At 44.9% G+C, this 24,773-nt stretch overlaps 1 protein-coding gene across 10 annotated transcripts in view; it reads left to right on the plus strand.

Moving 5' to 3' along the window:
* The window catches only part of LOC119181108 (excitatory amino acid transporter 5-like), a 135,533-nt gene that overhangs the window by 51,809 nt on the left and 58,951 nt on the right, over positions 1 to 24,773 (plus strand). For 9 of the 10 annotated variants that reach the window (XR_012886432.1, XR_012886434.1, XM_075874907.1 and 6 more), the window contains 2 exons: positions 2,152 to 2,194; positions 19,156 to 19,325. Coding sequence is in view for 7 of the 10 variants with exons in the window: in XM_075874907.1 (XP_075731022.1) it covers positions 2,152 to 2,194; positions 19,156 to 19,325 (213 nt within the window). In the remaining 3 variants the exon portion in view is untranslated. Of the gene's footprint in view, positions 1 to 2,151; positions 2,195 to 19,155; positions 19,326 to 21,602; positions 21,731 to 24,773 lie in introns of all 10 variants that reach the window. The other variant, XR_012886433.1, reaches the window with a different exon arrangement.

The following is a 24,773-nucleotide window of genomic DNA, read 5'->3' on the forward strand; positions in this document are numbered from 1 at the left end:
GATGTGCTATTTGGGTATCCTGTGTCTGCATCCTGACACATCTCGGAAGACTAATATCTGTATCTTTATTTGCGATACATTTGAAAATGTATCAGGTATCTTATGGTACAAAATATTGCAATCACAACACCCCCGTGCTAAACAGTTGTGGCTGATTTTGATTATCAAGCTTATCCACTCTGCCACCTGAATGAAACCAAGGGCAGAGATGTAATTTGATCTTGCTGTCATGGGCTGTGCGCGTCCCTTCTGATGAGGAAGAGTAACATGACTGCATGCTTTCACACACTCTCGACAAAAATGTGCCTGTGATTTTCCAGTTTTAGATGTGTTGTTGGCTTTAGCCACTCAAGAGCGCCACGTACCACAATACATGTGGCGATGATCGTACACATTATGATGCCGCTCTCATGCGTCGTACTTCGGTACAAAACTTGCAGCGCAGGGTTTCTTTGCATCTCGTGGCTGTTTCACACATCAGCGTTTCGAAGCATCTTGTGGATTTAACTCTGAATTACATGCGACTGACTTATGCACAAGTAAGATTTTAGCTATAGCAGCGGCATTGCCGATGTCAGATTTAATGAAAGAATCATTTACCTATCAGACGATATCACTCGCCACGGTGGTATTGACCTACTGGTCGCGGAATTGAATCCTTGCCGTGGTGGCGGCATTTTCGATGCAGGCGAAAATGCTTGAGGCCTGTGTGCTTAGTTTTAGCAACTCCCTCTGGCGACTCCCTCCTACCATGGGAGTAAATCTGAAATGTACTCCTTGAAAACACCCTCTATGACAAATACCTTCCACAAAGTTAATGGAAGCAATGAGTTTCACGCCCTTTCACTGGCAAGTAGGGCGAGTAGTGTGAGGACACCCCGAACTACCCAGAGTACTGAGCAACTAGCTTGAAAACATTAGAGAGGCTTTGCAGCTGTCGTTGACACATTGCGCTCTGGAAGCTGACATATTATTCTTTTATGCCTGCCACTACCTTTAACAATGAATCAAAGTTTGAGGTTGAAGCTGACATGTGCCTTGGTGAAGGTAAACTTCCTCTGCAAATACCATGTTGAGAAACACAAACACAATCACCAAACTACAATCATAATTTACAAAGTAGAGTGAATACCATTACGATATCGCTATTACTCAGTGTCCCTATAAGGATACAGTTAGGCTGAAAACCTGCAGGCAGGCAGGCCTGCCTGCCTGCCTGCCTGACTGCTTGCCTGCTGGCCTGCTTGCCTGCTTGCCTGCTCTCCCGTACGCCTGCCCGCCTGCCATGCCCTGTCCTGCCATGCCCTGCCCTGCCCTGCCCTGCCCTGCCCTGCCCTACCCTATCCCTACCCTGCCTGCCTGCCTGCCTGCCTGCCTGCCTGCCTGCCTGCCTGCCTTGCCTGCCTTGCCTGCCCTGCCTGCCCTACCTGCCCTGCCTGCCCTGCTTGCCCTGCCTGCCCTGCCTACCATGTAGCTCCGAAATCTTAAAGACCTGACACTGCATGCACGGTTCCATGAGCATGCAGAAAAGTTGTTCGTGCTGACGAGCATGAGATCATTACGTCATGGGAAGGCAGCGCCACAGTAATGCATACTACTAAGGCAGGCCTGTACATTTTTATGGAGTAATAGTCTTCACTATAAAAAGCAAACAATATTTCAAAACTAACAATAAAACTGTTGGCTGTGTACGCTAATCTACAGTCACATGACAGGGTACATCGAATGATTTAAGTTTCTGCCACCAGGTGGCACTACAAGCTATTTCTACGATTTTCAATGAAGAAACGAAAATCAAAGACCACTTTTCACGAGAAAAACAGGGTTAGTTTGAGTCACTATGAGGAACAATTTTTCTATCTGTGCAGTCATGTCATTTCATGTTCTGGCAGTTGCCCGTCATTTCAAGCTAGCGAACAATCGTGCATGCATGGTGGCGCCTGTGCAGTACATAAAAATTGTGTGTTTTTAAGGAAGTAAACTTTTGTTGTTAGTTCGTGCCCTGTCAACTTTCGTTTTAGTTTTTGTCCTCTTTCCGTAATTCAACAATTACAAACACTTGGGAGCACTATTACTTTACCTGACGTAGGAAATTTTGAGTGTTCACAGTATTGTGAAAGGGGCACTCATCTTCTTTATTTACTGTTGCAGGAACCTTTTCCCGTCGAATATTGTAGCAGCGCACATATACACGGCAAGTTACCAAAATTTCAATCCTAAATTAGTACTGGTGATTTTTGCTGCCATGAATATTGATTCTTAATGCATGACATTGTCAGGTTTTTTTTTTATGAAAAAGGACGTGACATCATCACTGCTCTTGCACAATATTGAGTGATGAAAGTGCTGCTCCAGTTGCTCCGAACTATATCAAAAGGGCAATGCTGCTTCATGCTGCTTGTTGAGGAAAAAACGAGCCACTGTCCCCATGGCCGTGATGATGATGATGATGATGATGATGATGGCCTAAAAGCATGGCTCACACCGACTCTGCGGGATGGGCCAAGAAACAAGTAATTAGATAAAGTATATTACATGTTGCTTTTTTAATCGAATGAATCATCAAATGGTTAGAAGAAATCAAATTTCACTGACTGAAAGAATTGTAATCAAGAACCCCGTGATTCGATTAAGAATCTTTCTATAGCAGAAGAGACATCCTGGGGACAATCACCTATTGAGAGGGCTCCCAAGGAAAGAATATTAAAAATAATGAAATTCAACCTGATTCGATTAAAAGCCGCTTTAAGAATGCTTTTCTTCAGTGACTTGAAGCGGCCACACAATAAAAAATATTGCTCGATTGTTTCATTCTTGTTACAGAATAAGCAAAAAGGGGAAGGGGCCGGACCAGCTCTATGCATGTAGTAATTTAGTTTTGGAACTGTACAGCGTAATTTCGTAAAAACAATCTACTGTCGACCTCTTCTTTATTCCTTGTTCCGAACTGATCTTATCCTAATGATGGTATTGTCACTCATCTTGTTATTCTGTCAATCTTGTTATTAACTGCTCCTAAATGTCACTAGACATTTGAGAACAATGAGCATTAACCGTGTGACCATCCAGCGAGCCATCAAATCATCCTATCACATCAAATTGTCCCATCAAATAATCGAACCTGTTGCATCATTGTGATACATATAATCAATCTAAGAAAGCTACGGGCTGAATTGTTACCTTTTTATACAGTTATAGGAGTAAGATTCAAGCGCGTTAAATGATGTAGCCTTCCTGAATAAACTTATCATTTGCCCTACCTTTTTTTCATGAAGTACTGAATATGACAAATATGCCTAATTGCGGTATTCTTGGTCTCATCGCCCAAGAATATTGGCTTTCTTTCTTTTTTTTTGTATTCAATACTAGTGTGCTCGAAGGATGAATTCAGTTGTGCTTCAGCGGTGTGTGGTAGATGGGACACAAGCTCAGCACTTAAAATAAAAATACAAGAAACATGGCACTGTGCGAAAGCGCAGACAGTCGCCAAGGGCGAACATTCGTTTTACTGGTAGATTGCGTTTATATCACAACTAATAGTAACGTTCGACGAACTTCGTGCATCCATTCTGCAGTGGACAGCATATATATTACAAGTAGGCAGTAGTCAACAAAGTTTATTCTCTGACAATCTGCTCACACCGCTCAGAAAACGCGCCGCTGAGTATATTTGCATGCGTGTCGCTGACCACGCTATAGCACGGTGATGATGCTGCCCTATCTCAGGGTGCATAAGGGATTGTACTTGTAGCAAGTAGAAAAGTGTTTCACGACATCAATCGGCGCTGACTAACACTTCCAGGTTTAAATATACCTTTATACCTTGTCACCGCCGCTGTAGCTGAGCTCGTAGAGTATTGGGCGCGTTATTCCAAGGTCTCAGGTTCGGTTCCTGCTAGCGGTAAGTTATCTTTTCATGTTTCCATATTTACATCGCAATCACCATTGGTAACGTACATTTCTTATACTTTCCTAGGCACCGTGGCCTGTTAGTTTTCATGAATATTGAAGTTGATGACGTCACACTGCCATTGGTGTGCTGCTGGTTCAACGCGAAATTAAAACATGAAACATTGATATTTACTTCATATTCTTCTGATCGCCTGTGGTGACGAAATTGTCGATGATGGATTTAATAAACACGTCCATAGTGATTTCATGTTTATCGATATTGTTCCTTTAGTGGGCTCATTTGGTATAGCAAAACAAATTTCGATGAATGCATCGGTATAGGAATGAAGAAATGTGCCTGATGATTGAGGCATGGCATATCGATAATAGCGATATATAGCGCATGCACAAGCCAACCGTCACATGATTATGAAATTAGCAGTTATCTTTCAGTAGCGACCACGCATGCCGTATGGATAGGGAAGCTAGCAGGGAGAGTTGGGCCAGTTAGTGGTTCGTGTTTTTTACAAAAAAAAAAAAGCTCAACAACATGCAGGCACAAAAGATACGAAGCGCTGCATAACGCGAGAAAATTGTGGAGAACAAATCTGATTTCAACAGTAGTAATTGGACAAGCAGGCCGTGACATCATACATTTTAATGGCGTTTGTCAGTGCCTATGTAATTGTTTGACACAAGAAACGACACACGTTAGTCAGTTGTGGTTTCCCAGGCCTAGCCGGATAGCAGGCTTACCGGGATAGCGAGATTGAAGTGCGCGTGCGCAGAAACAAACGCGACCCGTACCGCTCACCATATGCACGCTATTTTTCAAATTTAATATTATCATGTTAGTGTTGTTTCCGTAGTGTACGTAAAACATGAGGGGGGTTTCAGATGCCAGCTTCAAAGTGATTTTGCCGTAGTTGTTGAAAAATTCACTTTGTTTGCAGCAAACAACTGTTTAAAATGGCTTCGCTTGCCTTCAGTTAGTTTCGATGAGTGAATACTGTGGATAAGTTAGCGCAGTTTTTGAGATAGCTTCCGATAGTGAACGTCTCTAGGCTTAACTAAAAGATCGATGTAAACAAATTGGCAGCATAAATGTTTTCATGTTTGGTGCGTGGTTCCTATTTATTTTATTATTACTGAAAAAACTCGTAACATTGTTTCGCTCGTCATCACAGTCAAACATTCTCCTTTTATTTTATTTTTCTTTGTTCTTTAACTTAATCACCGTCTAATAGGTGGTGCCACTGTCCCAGCTGGGACACGTAGATCACGTTAACACTATACTGCTAAAGCCACTGTCCGCAACGAACGTTGGCGGCATGGTTGATACGTTGATAGGTTTGCCTATTCTATGGGCATGCGCCAATAAGTTTTCACGCCTTTTTTTTTTCTGCTGTTGTGCAGCATGTTCAGTCGGTCTTTGTGGTGTCTCGACAACCATCTTGTGTCTCTGTTTGCAAGCCCGGTCTTTTCAGAATGAGTCTCAGTGCTCTGTTATTCTGTAGCAAGTCCTCTACGATCTTAGCTTGTTCGTGCACGGTAGGCATTCCCTGACAAATCCATCTGGCACGCTTTCAGCTTTTTAGCGTGCAAGCCGACACGACTGATGAACTGGCGCTGACAAGACGAAGCGGTAAGTTCTTTCAGAAGAGCATATGATGTTGTGACACCACACCTCATTTCACCACAACGCGAGCCCGATGCAGTAATTTGTTCAACGTCACACATGCTGTCAGTGGTGATAGGTGACTAGAATAAATATTGCCATGTTCCTTACTGAAGTTTTCTTATTGCCCTGTCACGTTGTGCGTAATTCTCAGCACGAACCGCGCCTGCAGCGTTTGAGAAGCTTCGGGACTGTTGTAAATCATTTCCTTAAGATTCCGTCCACTTCGCGAACATTACAGATTATTCTGGAAACTACGCAGCCACTAGCCATAATTCTAGAATATTCGATGGCACGTGTATAAATGCCGACGCGCATCGTTGCTTGTCAGTTGATCAATGGCCGACGCTCTGTTCGCAGTTATCAGTGCCAGTGTGAATCGCTGTAATCTGACCTTTAGCTTACGAGCCGCAAGTTCGGCTGAATAAACAGTTTGATCTTCTAACTACAGTATGCTTTATTCGTCGACGTCACGACCTCGTGACACCTGGTGATGGTGCCTCTGTCAGACCGTGAGCCAAGCGTCAGTTGTGAAGACATCGACGACAACCTCGAGCAGCAAACAAGCCACAGGCAACAAGGTTACTGCCAGAGTTCGGGCGTCTGCCTGAGAGCACCAGGCAAACCAAGAGTGGCTTCAACCACAGGCACGATGACCACCACTGTGCCACCTGCGCCAATCATGCTCCAGCAGCCTAAAGAGCTACCAACGTTCTGTGGATCATCCGTAGAAGACCCAGAAAGTTGGCTGGAGACGTATGACTGAGTCTCTGCCTTGAACAGCTGGGACCCTGATGAGAAATGTCGCCGCATGTATTTTTATCTAGAATATGCCGTGAAGTCGTGGTTCGAGAAGCGGAAGTCCACACAACGAAGCTGGGATATCTTCTGGACAACGCTTCTCAGTACGTTCACAAGCGTCGTTCGCAAGGAACGTGCTGCTATTATATTGGAGACGCTTGCGCAACTCCCCAACGAAAACATCATCATCTGTTGAAGAGATGATCTGCTTGTTTCATCACGCAGACTCGCCATAGCCGAGGAGAAGCTCCGATTCCTGATACGAGGTGTCAAGGAAGGGTTGTTTGAGGGCCTTATGCGCAACCAACCCAAGACATTAGAAGAATTCCTCATTGAGGCCACAACAACCGAGAAATGTGTACAAGGCAGTATAACCGTTGCTGTTCAACAGGCAACTACTCCGAGGCTCATGCCCCCAGCACCGACGACCTGCAACAAACAATCCGAGCGATCGCAGCTTTAAGTGGATTCAATCGCCGAATCGCCGACATTGTCCTCAAAGAAGTTCGGCAATCCCTTGGAATCCCCGATGCGCCGCAGCCTGAGCCAGAAGCTCTGAACTATGCTGCTGCAGTGTGCCATGATGCTCATCAAACGCTGCTTCGGGACACTGCCCCACCGCAGTTCCATCACCACCAATGCCATTCCGCCTACCTGCTGGCCAACGCTACGCTCCTATAGGAAGAATGACAGTTAGCGCCTCCCTGACCACCGCCCTTTGTACTACCACAGCTGCGGTGAAGCAGGGCACACGTACCGCCACTGCCAGTACTGATAAATGGGGCTATGCGGATTCGACGTGAATGCACCGCGTCTACAGCAGGATGAATGACCTCAAGGTATTGCCGATTACCTCGCAGGAGTGCAGCAGAGACACCAACGACCTTATCGTTCATCATTGCCAGGCTGCTACATGTCACCGAAACAACGCCAGTATTCTAAGCCAATTTCTAAGTCCATATTCGGAACACTAAGACTGATGACGGAACGAACCGATAATGGTGCCTGCCGCTGACAACGCGACGAAACGTTAACATGCCGCAAGCAGGACAGAGCCCTGAAATAAAATCTTTCCGGCTGAACAAAGACCTGGCGACGCCGCGTGGAAGCAGTGCAGTAAGCCGAGGTAGCCGTGCCCCGATGCCACGACCTAAGCGCAATGCATGACGACATACTAACGACCTCGATGTAATATTCGACAGCCACAACGTCTTGCTCTCGTCGACACCAGGGCTGACTATTCCATCATCAGTGGGCCTTTGGCTATGAAGTCGATGAAAGTGAAGACTTCTTGGCTAGACCCTCAAATCCACACCGCTGGGGGTCATCTAATTATGCCGGCTGGTGTGTGCACAGCAAGAGTCACCATCAATAACCGGACTTCACATGCCAGCTTTCTAATTCTACAGCACTGCTCCAGGGACTGTGGGGTATTTGGGATGGACTTCTCAAGTCAACACCGCGCCATCACCGACCTAACGTCTGAGGCAATAACGCTTTCCACGGAAAAAGCACTGCCGCCAAGCACGCCGTCAGAAATGCACACTTCGAATGTGCTAAAAGACCAAGTGACCGTTCCTCCTCAGTCCAGCGTCAGCATTTTTGTAGGCACTCAAGAATCAACAGATTTGCAAAGCATTCTTGAAGGCGACCAGCACCTGTTGATCAACCGCAAAATTCGCGTCACGAGAGGAATAGCCAAGCTGCGGGAAGATAACGCAAAAGTGATCCTCATTAACTTCAGCAAGAAGTACAAGCACGTGAGCAAATGTACGACGGTTGCCTAGATGGAAGAAATACCCGTACTGAAACCAGCAAAGCTTTCGCGGTCACCGATTCTGCCGAATGCACTTCGACGGCTCAAGCCCTTCAACCGGCTTTCGACGTTAATCCGAGCCTTCAGACGCATGAACAAGAACAGCTCAGAAACCTGCTCCTGAAATAGAAAAACTGCTTTTCGTCACTGTCAAGAATTCAACAGACCCCTGTAGCGAAACATCGAATCGTAACGGAAGAATGTGCTTGGCCACTCTGCCAGAACCCGTACAGAGTTCCGACGCAAGAACGCGAGGCCATAAAAAAAAAGCAAGTCGACGAAATGCTACATGACGTCATCACCCAGCCTTCAAAGAGTCCATGGGTGTCACCGGTGGTGTTAGTAAAGGACGGCACTATATGCTTTTGCGATGACTATCGCCGCCTAAACAAAATCACAAAGAAGGACGTATACCCGCTCCCACAGATAGACGACGCCCTAGATCGACTTCCCAATGCGAGGTACTTTTCTTGATAGGATCTGAAAACCGGCTACTGGCGAATCGAAGTTGACAAGATAAATCGAGAAAAGACTGCCTTTATAACACCGGATGACCTGTTCGAGTTCAAGGTCATGCCTTTTGGTCTTTTCATGGCACCTGCGACTTTCCAATGAGTTATGGATACAGTCCTGGCTGGCTTGAGAGATTTGCAACGTTTACTTGGATGACGCTTTGTGTTTTTGTCAAGCTTCTACAAACACCTCCAGCACCTTCAACCCATACTTCAAGCAATCAGGACCTCTAGACTCACTCTAAAACCAAAGAAACGCCGCTTCACGCACAAGGCATTTCCTTTTTTTTGGGGGTCAAATGACCAACAAGACATGCCATTTCGGCTGCGGCTCTATTATCACTGGTATCACGCCACTTCACTGCCGAAGCTACCTTTGTCTTGACATCTGCGCCTGCCAAACCAGTTTTGAAAATATCAGCGTAACACTTCTGCAGTCCGGATTCCAAATAGGCACGAGCACGAACAGCGTGAGGCTTATTTTATTTTCAAATTGAGAACATTAGTAGCCAGCATCAACGAGGACCCTGGAAGACTCTCCTGCCTCCTGGAAGTAAGCCAGGAGGAAATTGGCAACAGAGATTCATAACCGGACATCATGCTTGTTTTTTTACTGGCTCGTACATGTACAGTGTCTTTCCTTGTTTCTTTTCTCTTATTTTTTTTATGCACGTAAAGTGCTTACGCTCTCCTACTACTTGAAGGCCATTGAGAAGAAACGGGCAGAAATAAAAGGTGGAAAGCCGACCCACTAAGGGGAGATTCTTCCCACATGCGCGGCAGGGTGAGCTCCTTTTACCTACCGCGGCGACAATTTTGGGTGGGCCCACACACGTCGAGAACCAGCCGCCAGCACAGGATCAGAACCAAGTGTGGACTTCCAACGACTTTTGGCTGTGCACAGTCAGGTGTCGTTGTTTGCGTTCTTCCTTGTTATTTTTGAAACTTTTTGTAACGTTTTATTTCCTTTTTTCTCTTTTCCTAGTTTTTTTCTTACTCTTGCAAACATATTTCAAGGTAAGAGCGACGCGGCAGCAAACAAGTATGAATGTCTTCGTTAGTTCAACTTATCCACTGACGAAGGGAGGACCCCTCTCGAAACTCTTGGGAAACAAATATATGTATCGATGTTGACTGTGCTTCTGTTATATTATAACCCATTTCTTCATGGAGACAAACTGGCTCATTAAAATAGTACTCTCAGTATATATATATATATATATATATATATATATATATATATATATATATATATATATATATATATGTACATATATATATATACATACACACATACATATTGCCGCATTCAACCTGCAGGGAAGACCTCACGCAGTTAGAAAGAAAGACGAAATTTTTGCCCAGTTCTCTTTACGAGTGCCTTGCATTTAATTAAAGTGAGCTCTTCTATTCTACATCCGACTTCTGCTGTGTGGGCATGGTGACACTAGTGGAGGAGCAGGGTACATGTCCGGACACCTTCCAATAGCCCGGGGTCTAGTCCGCAAAGACTTCCGCTGGTCGAAACACCCGTTCACCGCGCCATCCATTGCCTGTTGGGCCTGAGCCCAGATTTCGGTCCTTGGACGGAAAACATGACCGCGCCCGAAAGCAATAGCCCCGCCATGACCAGCCAAAGCACGACACAGGTGACTGTTCTCACCCCTGAAATTCCTGTGAACTTCCATGGCAACACATATGAGGACGCAGATCACTGGCTTGAGCGCACAGCCAACGTTAACGGGTGGAACGCTGCACAGAAGTTGGGGTACGTGTATTTCCCTCTTTAGGATGGGGCTCGCACATGGTTCACGAATGGCATGTGGTGAACGTGGGACTAGTTCTGGTGGAAGTTCCTGGACACTTTCGCAAACACCGAAAGACGGGAGCATGCACAACTACTCCTCGAATCACGGATTCAAAAGCCAAACGAATCTGTTGCTATGTTTGTTGAGGACATGGCTCGTCTCTTCTATCGAGCCAATCCCGATACGTCCGAGAGCAGAAAGTTCAGCCACCTCATGCGCGGTGTTAAAGAGCAGCTCTTTGCTGGTCTCGTGCGGAACCCACCTTCAAGCGTCGTCGAATTTTCGAAGCAGGCGACGGCCATCGAACACGCACTACAGCTACGCTACCAGCAGTACGAATGACCAAACAACAGCAGACAAATCAGCGCAACTACCGTGACCACTGTGACACCTGACGAGCATTCTTTGCGTGACCTGATACGCAAAATTGTGCAAGAAGAGGTAAACAAGCTCACCGCCACACCGAATTACTGCTCGATTGCGTCGTTCACAGAAGTTGTGCGTCAAGAAATAATGCAAGCGCTTTCACTTCTTGAGCCAAACACTGACAAGGTTCCTCACGAACTCGCCAGCAGAAATTAGAAATTGTACACATTGTGCGGATGAAGCCATATTGCAGTGAGCCAGTTGTATAATACGTCAACTACATACACCGCGTATTTTGTAGCAGAGCATCGGTACGATGCTCTTCCTCTAGGGAGGCAAATGTCGCATTCAACCTGCAGAAAAGAGCTCCCGCAGCAAGAAAAAAAGAAGTTTTGCCCGGTCCTCTTTACTAGTCCCTAGCATTTAATTAAAGTAAGCTCTTCTCTATCCAACTTCTGCTGTGTCTGCGTCATGACAATATTGCTACACGGCATCGGCAACGAAAGAGCATCATAGACGACGAAGACGATGAAAGCGACCGTGCTCGTGTTGTTGTTGCTGCTGTTCTTCCATCTCGGCTGAAGCTGCCTCTGACTCTCCCTGTATATTTTGTAAATATATTTATTTCATTCATTCTCTCACCCCCGTAACATTTGGTGGAGGTGCAGCATGCTTCAACTTGATTTACCGTGTTACCATGACGACCCAACACCAGCTCAACTCCGTCTGTGTTCTGCAGATCACGTTAGCCTAGCACCTCAAGCCGTTACCTACGTGAACCTGAGATCTGTCCCTCCTGTTCCCGATGGTGATTACATGTTGACACCTATTGCTGACGTTCTGCTGGCCAAAAATGTTGCCGTGCCTCACACACTTTTGACAGTCACGGGAAATACAGCATCTCTTCCGATCCTAAACTTCAGCTGGTGCACTCAAGTTATCCCAGATGGTATGACTTTGGCAAAAGTTTTTTCTATAGATGCTACCATTTCGGCCTTCGTTGCCGAATCTTCTTCGTCTTCTGCTCCGTTTTCATCCTCGAAGAGCACAGCCGATGCCACCATCGACAAGATGATCGCTCCGGACCTTCTTCCAGCACAGACAGCTGACATCCGGCACCTGCTGAAATCCTACCGCGACATCTTTGATTTCGATGACCGCCCTTTGCGTCAGACATCTTTTGTAACTCATAGGATTAACACTGGAGACGCCAGCCCCATTCGACGACGTCCTTATCGCGTGTCTAATGCTGAGCGACAAGTTATCCAGCACGAAGTTGAAGAAAAGACGTCATCACAAAAGACGTCATTGAACTTTCCTGCAGTCCATGGGCATCGCCAATTGTGCTAGTCAAAAAGAAGGATAGCAGCTGGCGCTTCTGCGTAGACTACCGTCACTTAAACAAGGTAGCACGTAAAAATGTGTATCCCCTGCCGCGGATTGACGATGCTCTCGACTGCCTACATGGGTCTGCCTACTTTTCATCTATCGACTTGCGATCAGGATACTGGCAGATTTCTGTGGATCATCGAGACCGTGAGAAAACCGCATTCATCACACCGGATGGACTTTTACAGTTCAAGGTTATGCCATTCGGATTGTGTATTGCCCCAGCTACATTTGAAAGAATGATGGACTCTCTCCTGCGTGGATACAAATGGACCACGTGCCTGTGCTTTCTTGATGACGTCATCGTATTTTCACCTACATTCGAAAGCCACCTTAGTCGCTTAACGGCTGTTCTTGAGGTTTTCCAAAAAGCAGGACTTCAGCTCAACTCTTCCAAATGTTGCTTTGGCCGTCGGGAAATCACTGTGCTCGGCCACCTTGTCAGTGCTCGAGGCGTGCAACTTGATCCTGACAAAATTCGAGTTGTCAAAAATTTTGCCATACCACGTTACGCAAAAGATGTACGGAGTTTTATCGGTCTTTGTTCTTACTTTCGACGTTTCGTGAAGAACTTTGCTGACATTGCCCGAACACTTACGGAGCTACTGAAGAAGGACATGCCTTCTTATTGGGGTACTGTCCAAGCAACTGCCTTCAGCACCCTTACAACATTATTTACTTCCCCACCCATCTTGGCCCATTTCAACCCGTCAGCCCATACTGAAGTTCGTACTGATGCCAGCGGGCATGGAATTGGTGCTGTTCTCGCCCAGCGGCAACGAGAACAAGATCGCGTCATTGCTTATGCCAGTCGCCTCCTTTCTCCTTCGGAGAGCAAGTTTTCCATTACAGAGCGTGAGTGCCTCGCACTAGTCTGGGCAGTCGGAAAATTTCGACCATACTTGTTTGGCCGCACCTTTTCGGTAATTACAGATCACCATGCTTTGTGCTGGCTGTCGTCCCTTAAAGATCCAACAGGACGACTTGGCCATTGGGCCTTGAAACTACAAGAATACAGCTTCGACGTGGCATACAAATCTGGCCTAATGCATCAGGATGCAGACTGTCTATCCCGTCACCCCGTGGACCCACCTGACCTTTCAGCACATGATTCTGACTCTTGTGTCTTCGCCATGTCGGCTTTCACCGACATATGTAAGGAACAGCTCAGCGATGTCCACTTGCGGTCTATCATGCAGAGTCTACACTTGCCCCACGTAGACCCGTCGCTACACTTGTTCATTCTACGCGATGGTATTCTTTACCGACGCAACACCAGCGCCGAAGGACCAGAGCTACTACTCGTAGTTCCTGCGACACTCCGTTCCGCTGTACTTGAACAGCTTCACGACGCCCCAATTGCGGGACATCTCGGGGTCACGCGCATGTACGATCGCGTGCGGCGTAGATTCTTCTGGCCAGGCCTTTACCGTTCTGTGCGCCGATACGTTGCTGCATGTGATTCCTGCCAGCGCTCCAAACATTCCACCTTGCCACTAGCTGGTCCGCTCTAACCAATAGACATACCCACCGTTCCCTTCTACCGCGTCGGTCTTGATCTCGTTGGACCATTTCTTACTTCTCTCACTGGAAACAAGTGGATAGCCGTAGCCACAGATTACGCCACAAGATACGCTATCACACGAGCGCTACCGACAAGCAGTGCCACTGACGTGGCGGACTTCTTGCTTCATGACGTAATTCTTCACCATGACGCTCCTTGACAGCTGCTGACTGATCGTGGTCACTCATTTCTTTCAAAAGTAGTAAGTGACATCCTTCGCTCGTGTTCGACGCGTCACAAGCTCACTACGGCCTATCACCCACAAACAAATGGTCTTACCGAGCGCCTAAATCGAACATTGACAACAATGCTCTCCATGTACGTTTCCAAAGATCACCTTGATTGGGATAGTACTTTGCCTTATGTGACATTCGCGTACAATTCGTCACGCCACGACACCGCTGGCTTCTCCACTTCTATTTATTGTTCGGCCGCCATCCAGCGTTACCCTTCGAGACTCTTCTCCCATCAACTACGCAAACGGTTACAGAGTACTCCCGGGATGCCACTGCTCGGGCTCAAGTGGCCCGCTAAATCGCATGGGAACGTCTTCTTGGCTCGCAGCTCTCTCAGAAGGCCCGCTACGATAGCCATCACAGAGTAGCTTCCTACTCTCAAGGTTCATTGGTCCTCCTCTGGACACCATGCCGCCACGTTGGCCTCTCTTCGAAGCTCCTGACTCGCTACTCGGGGCCTTACAAGGTTTTACGCCGGCTTACCGATGGCACATACGAGATTGCTCCATTGGACAGTCAGCCATCGTCGTCCGCACCCACTACTGACATCGTCCACGTGACCCGCCTCAAACCGTACATATCCGCATATGACCCTACTCTCCTTTAGGCGCCCAGACGGCGCTGCCAGCAGCGGGGGGTTATATGTTACACGGCATCGGCAACAAAAGAGCATCATAGACAACGAAGACGATTAAAGCGACCGTGCTCGTGTTGTTGTGCCTGCTGTTCTTCCATCTTGGCTGCAGCTGCCTCTGACTCTCGCTGTATATTTTGTAAATATATTTATTTCATTCATTCTCTCACCCCCGTAACATTATATATATATATATAAAGGAAATAAGTGTATACTTAAGGGCTCGTTTTTTCGAGTTTGACACAATATAAATGACATCTAACAGAAAATAATGGAAAGTATAGGGGAAGTTATTAGACCGAATCGTAATGTAAATGGGAAGAAAGAAAAGTGGGTGAAAAGATAACTTGCCGTGGGCAGGAACCGAACATGCGGCCTTCGTATAACGCGTTCGAAGCGCTGACGCTAACTGATACTTCCACGTTTAAATTCACATATACACCCAATAATGTGGGTGGGGGGATAGCCGCCATGGTAACTCAGTGGCAGAGCATTGAATTCACTTTTCTTTCTTGACATTTACATTACAATTAGGTCTAATAATTTTCCCTATACTTTCCTTGGCATTATTGTCTGTTAGATCTCATTTATATTATGTCAAACTCGGAAAAACGAGCCCTTATGTATACGCTTCTTTCCTTAATACATTATATATATATATATATATATATATATATATATATATATATATATATATATATATATATATATATATATATATATATATATATATATATATACACACACACACACACATCATCACTTTTTTGCACCCCTGTCACCAGAGAGAACTAGCTCAGTCTCAGTCCGACCTCCCTACCTTTCTGTCAAAAAATTCTTTTCCCCTCCCCCCCCTCTCTTATATATATATATATATACGTGTGTGTGTTTGTGTATATATATACGTGTGTGTGTTTGTGTGTGTTTGTGTGTGTGTGTGTATATATATATATATATATAATCGCCTGACGAGAGTATTCATCCATATAACTGCAAAACACGTTTTTGTACTTGACAATAGGAGGTCCCGATCCCGTGTTCACGTCACTGGATAATGCCAACCTGATGGGCGTGCTGTGCTTCTCAGTGATTCTCGGTCTGGTTCTGTCCGCGTTCCGCGATGAGCAGAACGTGGTGCTGCACGTGTTTGTCTGCCTCAGCAACACACTCATGACGGCCACGCACATGCTCCTCTGGTTCGCCCCAGTGGGACTCTGCTCGGCCAGCGTGTCGCTTGTGCTGCAGGGTGCCGCAGAGTTGCAGGTGCGCTTCACATGCTTGATTGCAGGCCCACCGCTTTACTCGAAGGACAAGATGAACCTGCTGAGCCTACGAATTGTTGGTTTCATTTCTTTAGGTTAATTTAGCGATCTTCTTCAGCACAATGTTACAGTACTTTGATTTAGTGTTTTCAGTTTAGTACAATTGAACTTACAATGATCGGTGCAAAAAGATATTCAGACGAGGGTCCCAATGCCAGAGACGGGACCCTCAGTTAAAAATACAAAAAGAGAAGGCGTACAGTAAGAACAGAAAAAAAATGTATAGGATACAATTCAAAATAAAGAGGCAACATCAAAAAGTAACACATCTGTAGCAGAAAGAACATCAAATAAGCAACATTATACACCGAGAAATGAATAAAATAAAGCAAATAAAGCTATCTATGAAACTATTTACAAAATAGTGTTTTCATACAGTGTTTTCATACAACAGTAATGGTCAACGTAAAACATAATGGAAATCAGATTAAATTGTGAAAAAATTTGAAGGACAGGAGTGGAAAGCTGCAGCAGCTTGATGGGATTCCTGACGCTGAGTAGTTTGACTGCAGACACGTGATCATGTACAAAAAATGAAATACCGAAAAACAAACAGGCAGAGTACAAGCAAGCAAAAGCAAATTTAGCAGCAAACTGTAACTGCACAAGCCATATGAAAATCGGCAGACACTTCAAACACGTGGGAAAACAAAACGAAAAAAAAAAAGGAATCGAACACTATTATAAGAAAAAAAAAATGCCTCCCACATCTTCCCACGGGGGAACTCGAGTAAATGCGTCCCAGAGTGGTATAGGTATTGCATGAATGTTGTGTGATTGGGTATGGTTTGGTAATAGTTAATTGATATTTCGTCTTTATTATTCCTGTTTACTGAAAGAAGAAGCGTTGTCTTCAACGTCAAGCAAAAGCCAAGTAAACATGCTTTTGACTGAATTCCTAACGTGTGATCCAGTGCCTACATATAGGGGGCGGCCAGTGAATGGTTGTGCAGTGTGAGCAGTCGCTTTTTTTTTACTAGGAGACGCTGCCAGCATCCACCTTGTGAGGCGAGAGAGAGGAAGGGAAGCGATACTTTTGCGGGTGTCTTCCTGGGCCAGCGATTGTGCGGCATGATACATGAGATGCGATCATGCACAATGGGGGTGTGGACCCTGCCAACGATGACGCCGCAGTGCGAAATCACGATGCTCCGCATTAAAAAAAAAAAATAACACTACGTAGGAATGGTATGCATAATGAAAGCAGAAGTACATGAAACAGCTCGTGTTTGTGCATGTAGTATGTATAAAAAAAGCAAAAATGTACTTATAATCAAACCAAGCAAGGAATTTAAAATTGAAACTGATACTTTACAATAATACACCATCACAATGGACTTGAGATTAAATTATCACAATCAGGGACGTTGTCTGGGGTTGTTAATAAAATATTCTTTCTACTGCTTGTATGTCAACATATGACTTCCAATGCCATTGTTGTTTAGGTAATTCAAAAAGTTTGGCATCATGTGCTTATGACAGTCAAGTCCAAAATTTGTTCGTGAAAGCGTATGCCATGCGTCACTTTTCATTATGTTGCAAAGTGTTGCAGATGACTTTTTCAGCTGGCACACTGTGAGAAAATTGTTTTTATTCTTCAAACTATGCCATATTTAGCAAACATATTGAACTCGTACAGCTGTGTTCTACTTGGAGCACATTAAATGTTGTGCATAAGGCTAATGTATGGGTATCATATAGAACAACTGCGATATGTCGTATTGTCTTCTTCTGTAGCCTGATCAATTTTAGTTTGTTCTTTTCTGCCACGCCACGGTGGTCTAGTGGTTAAGGTACTCGGCTACTGACCTGCAGGTCGCGGGAGGGAATCCTGCAGCTGTGGCAGCTGCATTTTCGATGGAGGTGAAAATGCTGTATGCCCGTGTGTTCAAATTTGAGTGCACGTTAAAGAACCCCAGTTGGTCAAAATTTCTGGAGCCCTCCACTACACTGTCTCTCATAATCAAATGGTGGTTTAATGACGTTAAACTCCACATATCATCATCATCATCATCAGGTTGTTCTTTTGTATGATGTTTCGCCAGGCAAGGGTACAGTAATTGACGTGCGATTGAAATAGGGAATTACAAATAAGGAGTTCAACTTTTGGGAGGCTATCTCGAATTTTCAAAGTAGTTCACATGCCTTGGCAAGCTTACACATGCAATTCCCACATAGGAATTTCAGTTTATGTCTTCACTCGAAGTGGCTCCCAACAGGTTAACGTATTGTGCAATCTCAATCTTTTTGTCACTGAAATGTAAGTCTACGCTACCATATATATTTTTCGTTTGTAGGTTTATACAGAACAGCCTTTGTTTTAGCAGCGTTTACAACAAGAGAGTTCTTTTCACTCCACTTTTGTAGCTTTTCGAGCATGTCTTGAGCTAGTATACTAAGATAAAACACGTCATTGGATTGAAGGAACAAGCTCGTGTCATCTGCGTTGACTGAAAATTCAACGTTCTCGCTAACTCTTACCACGTTGTTTATGTAGAAGTTGAATAACATGGAGTCTAACACACTTTTCTGCGGAAAACTGGTGTTAATGTCTACTAACGAAAACCTTTGATCTCTAATGCTTACACATTGCCTTCAGCTACTAGACAAGAATTGACAATATTTATACCTACACCTCGGAAACCATAATGTTCTAGTATAGTGAACAGAGTTTCTAGGAGTATTTTGTCACACGCCTTAGGAAAATCAATACATTCACCCAGTGTTCTTCCTCCCTTTAAAACGATTAATTTTTGTGGGTGTTCAACCTTGAGGAAAACCAAACTGTTCTTGCGCAAGCAAGGAGTGTTTATTGCCGAAAGTATAATTCGCTTACAGATAACCTTTTCTAGCCCTTTAGAGATAACGGGCAATGTTGTCATTGAATGGTAATTTCAGGAACTATTCCCATTTTCTGCTTTATACAATACGCTATAAGTTTAGCATGCACACATGTGCATAGCTCTCACAACCATGTTAGTTGTGAGAGATATGCACACGTGACGTACGACATTGTGTGATTCTAGCAAGATCTGTGAGTAATGAGCTGCTGTTGCGCTCTGTTGTCTCGAATTTGCTGTTTTGTCCGTGTCCTTGATATGTGCTGCCAGTAAAAAGGGATGTTTGTTTCGAGTGCAGGCCCTGACGGGCGACCTGTCGATGTACGTGATGGCTTTCCTGGCAGCCGTTGCCCTGCATGGCCTGCTGGTGCTACCTACACTGTACCTGTTCCTCACGCATCGTCAGCTGGGTCCATTTTTCCGAAACATGGTCTACCCACTGTCCGTAGCTCTGGGCACGTCCTCCAGGTACGTATATTTTATTAGAGAACTTTTGGTTAGGCCAGTTGGTGTACGGTCATGCGATTTTTAAGGCGTGAAAAAAACAGTCACATGAAAGCAAACGGCACAGAACCCCACTAAAAACTTTTTTATTTGCATAAGTGTGAATACATATAATATACATCCTTGTCAAAGTGTGCGTAGTGAATATGTTCACATCAAAGGTAATGTCATAATGCATGCTCAATACACTTTTACTCGTGTTTATACAACACTACGAAAATGTCACTAACACACATGACACCTTTTCTTAATACCACGTAAAACGCATCAGTTCTATGGCTACTCTATCTTACCTTGTGCGCTGCCCCTTAATAACGACGACTGAGCTTATAAGAGACGCCATAGTGAAGGGCACTGGAAATTTTTATCATCTGGTGTTCTTTAGCATGCACTGACATTGCACAGTGGGGTGTCTACCATGTTGCCTCTATCAAAATTTGGCCGCCAGGGCTGATATCGAAACCATGATCTTTGGGTGAGCAGCTGAGCACCATAGCTACTGTTCCACCGAGGCGGATTAGCACTCCGTCCCGTGACCTCTCTTGTGATTGTGTTTTCTCGCACCTTAAAATCGATTACGAGCGCACTTTTCTTCACTTTCGATCTCATGCGACCATTGCCTTCAAGGCGAGTCGGCTGAAGGAAATTCCTGTATTTCGTATTTTATTGCTGCTGACATGTTAAACTGAGTATAATATGATTATTGAATTTTTTATTTTCAGTTTTTTTAAAATAATGCTCGTGGTTTTTGCACTCACCATCATACTTATTAATTGTACTATAATATATGTGTGGTTTACCGAAAACGCCAATGTTTTTTTTTCTAGTCTCTCTGATTAATGTCAAAGAGGTCGTCTACAATGTACATCCACAAAAAAAAAAAAATAGTTCCATTTTTTGCTTTGCTAACCAGCTATATTGCGTCAAATGTGACCAGTTCAGCCTTGCAGCTGCTTCTTTCTTCAGGTACAGCAATGCATATTGCTTCAAAGTAATTATACCCGACAAAGAAAGAAGATGTTCAAGAAAAAGCTAAACATTTAACAAGCTGGTTCATCTTGGGGACCATAACGTGGCTTTCTTGGCTGGTTGAATTCAATTGAAACTGGAATTTATTCCGCAACAAAACCTTGTTAGGAATAGTGTAGATAAATGCAGAGCTTGAGTAGCCCTCATAGGGTAGTACCCTATGAGGGCTACTCAAGTACTCAACCTAATAAAAGGATTGTATGTTTCATAATGTGCTTAAAAAACTCACTGCAGGTAGAGAGAAAAGTAGTCGCCATATCACATCATTATACATCCACTGATTGCCATTGTTTTGGGTGATACACGAGACTGTGCTATTGTAGCTACGAGAACAGAGCGACAACACTCGGTCGATGAACTGGCTGTTCTTATACATAGTATTCTGCCCATTCGTTTTGCTTGTCTGCTGGGTCTTTCCTAGGCGTCACTTGATACTTGGGCCTGTGGCACAATGATTTTCGAGTATATAGCATCATTTGCTAAGAGCCGAGAGAAGGCGATTTTTGCCGACTTTAAGAATTTATTGCAAATTCTAGGTCGCGGGCTGCGCTTTATTTGGCCCGCGTGTTTTCAGTAGCCTTGACTACCGATTGGCAGCGATTTTTTTTTTTACCATGCTTCGAAAATGTTGCAGAACACCTTTAAATAAAAGCTCCCAAGTGCACTGTATCTCAGGGTCCCTTGCATATTTTTCTTCTCTTCATCGTCATTTCTTGAATCCATAAAGGGGCCAAGACATGGCCACCCAAGAGTTTGTAGTTTCCAGTGAAAAATTGAAGTAGAGGGAATACCCGCGCAAACAGCTGCTTGTTACGTTCAGGCTGGTGAGTGCTCTGGTGTTGCCCTGGTCTCAGGATACTCGCGTGTTTGCAAAAACATTCAATAATAACTCAAGTGCACAATAATAACGGAATACGCTAATGTTTTGCCAATTTATTTGTGTGAGCACAAGTATTAACCCACATTACACAGATTGTGATTGAAAATTGGGTGTCATGGCCCCTTTAAAGGCATATGTTGCATAGGGGGAGGGACAAATAAATATTATAAGGACATTACATGATACAAATGCACTGCTTAAAAATAGCAGTCAAAGTAAGTATGAATTTTGTAGCATTGAACATAAAGTAACATTTTATGTGGGTATAGATAGGAGTATTGTGATAAGTTGGGGAAAGGGTGCAAAATCTGCCCCATGCATTGATTCTATAGGGATGGAGGCGTTGTGACGAACCTTCGACTCGCCTCTGCCTTGATTGGTGATGGTATGGGCAAGTGTGATGACATGGGCAAGAGCAAGATTACATCGAAAACCCCGAGACAAGAACTACCTAGGCCAAGTATGCTGCTTCCTCGAGCCTCTATATGTGAACGGTTGAAGCATGTTGAACTGAAGGGTGAGCTGGAGGAAATCATGAGAAAGCCTTTCCTGTAGGTCAGACCACACGTACCCTTCTGAAACCATCGGTGCATTGCTTTTTGACACAGCGTAGAGCCCTTCCCTTATGTGGAGAGAAGGCACGCACTTCGCGTATCTGTGTGTCTTCTCTCCTCAAAAAGAGAGGGTGTGGCGCCACATTAAAAAACAACGCCCTGACGCGCTTCGGTGTCGTCAGGCCTTATGACAACTGGAAGGCGAGAGCCATCTTTTCTGTTTAGCACTGATCCTTCACCACACCTCTATGCAGAGAGCGTAAGTTTCTGCACTAATTAGGTTCCTCCACGATTGACCTGGCTTTGACCAAGTGACAGTCTCGTATGGTGACTTCACAAAATTTTCTGTCCTTGAGCTCATTGTGACGTGATAGAGTGATGTCATCGCGTGATAATTTTTTTTGCCCCACTCATGCTGATGCCGACGGTCGATTTCCGTGTTTGACGAGACTTCTATATACTTCACGTCAGAAGTTCCTTTCAGCACTGTGAATCTAAAATCAAGATGTGAGCTGACAGATCGAAACACATAGTTGAATAATCAGAGTGAACAGTGAAAGTACCTCAGACAGGCTCGCGGATGTTTTGATAAGAGGACCTATTTTTGTACAAGGCGCCTTGTCATTTTTGGCATGTTAGTTTTAAGGGGTTTAGTAATGACATTATCTCCTGGTGGTGGTGCATGTCCCTGTTAGTGGTGATGTTAGTAGTGACGTCATCTCCTGGTGGTGTTATGTGTCCCTCCTCGCCAACAAGATGCTTTTTCCAGTGCTTAACTTCTGAACGTCAGCCGAAGTTCTTTCCCCAGGCATTGTGCTAGCAGAGCTTTCGAAAGATGCGCAATTTCTTCCTTCACCCCTGATGCAAACACTGGGACCAAGGTTGTCATATCCACGCACAATAAGATGTTCCTGGACGAAATGATGTCCAGTGACCTCCTACCTTCCTAAGTTGAAGCCCTGCGCAGTGTTTGCTTTCTTTCACAATATTTTGACATTGTCGACCGTCCACTGGGCCGCACTAGCGTCTTGACCCACCATATTGACACCGGCGATGCCAGTCCCCTTCACAAATGCTTTTACTGTGTGTCGCACGCGGAGGGCCAAGTTATTCAGAAGGAGGTAGAAAAATGCTCGAAAAAGACATCCTAGAGCCTTCATCTAGTATTTGAGCATCACCTGTGGTTAAAATTTAAAAAAAAAAAGACATTTGGCACTTTTGACTATCGCCACATCAATCGAATCACTAAAAGTGATGTCTATCCCCTGCCTCGACTCGACGACATTCTCGACTGCCTCCATGGTTGCAAGTATTTTTGTCACTCGATCTTCGATCTGGATATTGCCAAATTTCAGTAGATGACCACGACCGTGAGAAGACAACATTCATCACACCTGACGATCTGTACCACTTTAAGGTCTGACTGTTAGGGTTGTGTAACGCTCCTGTAACTTTTCAATGCATGATGCACTCTCTCCTACACGGTTTTAAATGGTCAACCTGCCTTTGCTATCTGCTTGATGTCGCCCTGTTTTTCACCCTCATTTGAGAGCCCTGCTTCTGTCAGCCATTCTTGACATGTTTCACTGTGCTGGCCCCAGCTGAATTAGTTAAAGCGCACTTTTGGGCTCCGTCAAATTGAGTTACTTGGCCGCCTTGTCGATGCTGCTGGAGTCCCACCCAACCCCGATAAAATCCGCACTGTTTGTTCATTTCTTGTTTTCCGCGTTCTACAAACGAGGTTCGCAGCTTTCTGGGGCTCTGTTCATACTTCGCCGCTTTGTCGTCAACTTCGCGGATATTGCTCGACCCCTGTCGAATCTCCTAAAAAAAGTCTGTCTTTTTCCTGGGGTGTGAACCAAGCACATTCCTTCGCATCAATGATTTTTGCTCTCATGACACCACCAGTGCTGGCCCATTTCGACCCAGCCGCCCAAAATAGAGCTTCACACTGACACAAGCGGCCATGGCATCGGGGGCTACACTTGCTCAGGTACAGAGTGGCACAAACCGTATTATAGCATATGCTAGCTGTCTTCTGTCACAGTCTGAAAGGAATTATTCTATTACCGAGCAGGAATGTCTAGCTCTTGTCTGGGCCATCACTAAATTTCGTCCATATTTGTATGGACGCCCATTCGCAGTCATCACAGATTATCCAGCGCTGTGCTGGCTATCAACACTGAAGGATCCTACTGGAAGACTCGGGCGATGGGCATTACGACTGCAGGATCACGCATTCTCAGTGGTGTACAAATCTGGAAAGTTGCACAGCTATGCCGACTGCTTATTTAGCCACCTGAATGAACCATTCAACTCCACTGAACTGGAAGCTGATGCCTGTATTTTTGCCATAGTGGATTTTCTACACGTGGCAGATGAACAAGAGCGAGATCCACCACTCCTCGTCATTGACCGCCTTCAAGCCGGCAGTGCTGATCCTTCGCTAAGCATGTTCTTGCAGCAAGACAACGTTTTGTATCACCGTAATGTACACCCTTAGGGTGCAGACCTTTACTCGTCGTCCCACATCATCTGCCCGAAGACTTCATCGTCATTATCATCATTTATTTTCCTTTAGGCCCCTGTTGGGGTATTACATAAGGGGGGGGGGGGTAACATAGAAAGTTAGACATGAGACTTCTTTGGTCACAAACTTGAAACACACATCTCAGTGAAATAGATTACCTGTTTAGACGCAAAAATAAAATCATTACAATTTAATGAGACGTGGAGAACAGTATAAGGTCGTAATAAATATTGTAGCGTGAGGTGATGAGTAAGCAACTGTTTAAACACAATGGGGTTATGCTCGGTGACAACACTATCTGGCAATATATTCCACTCTATAATGGCGATCGGTAAAAAAAGATTGATTGAAAGAAGACGTTGAACCATGCAACCGCTGGATGCTGCAAGAGTTAAAAAAGCGACGAGATGTACGGTCTG

The sequence above is a fragment of the Rhipicephalus microplus genome, chromosome 10 (genome assembly GCF_043290135.1).
Source record: "Rhipicephalus microplus isolate Deutch F79 chromosome 10, USDA_Rmic, whole genome shotgun sequence".
NCBI lineage: Eukaryota > Metazoa > Arthropoda > Arachnida > Ixodida > Ixodidae > Rhipicephalus > Rhipicephalus microplus.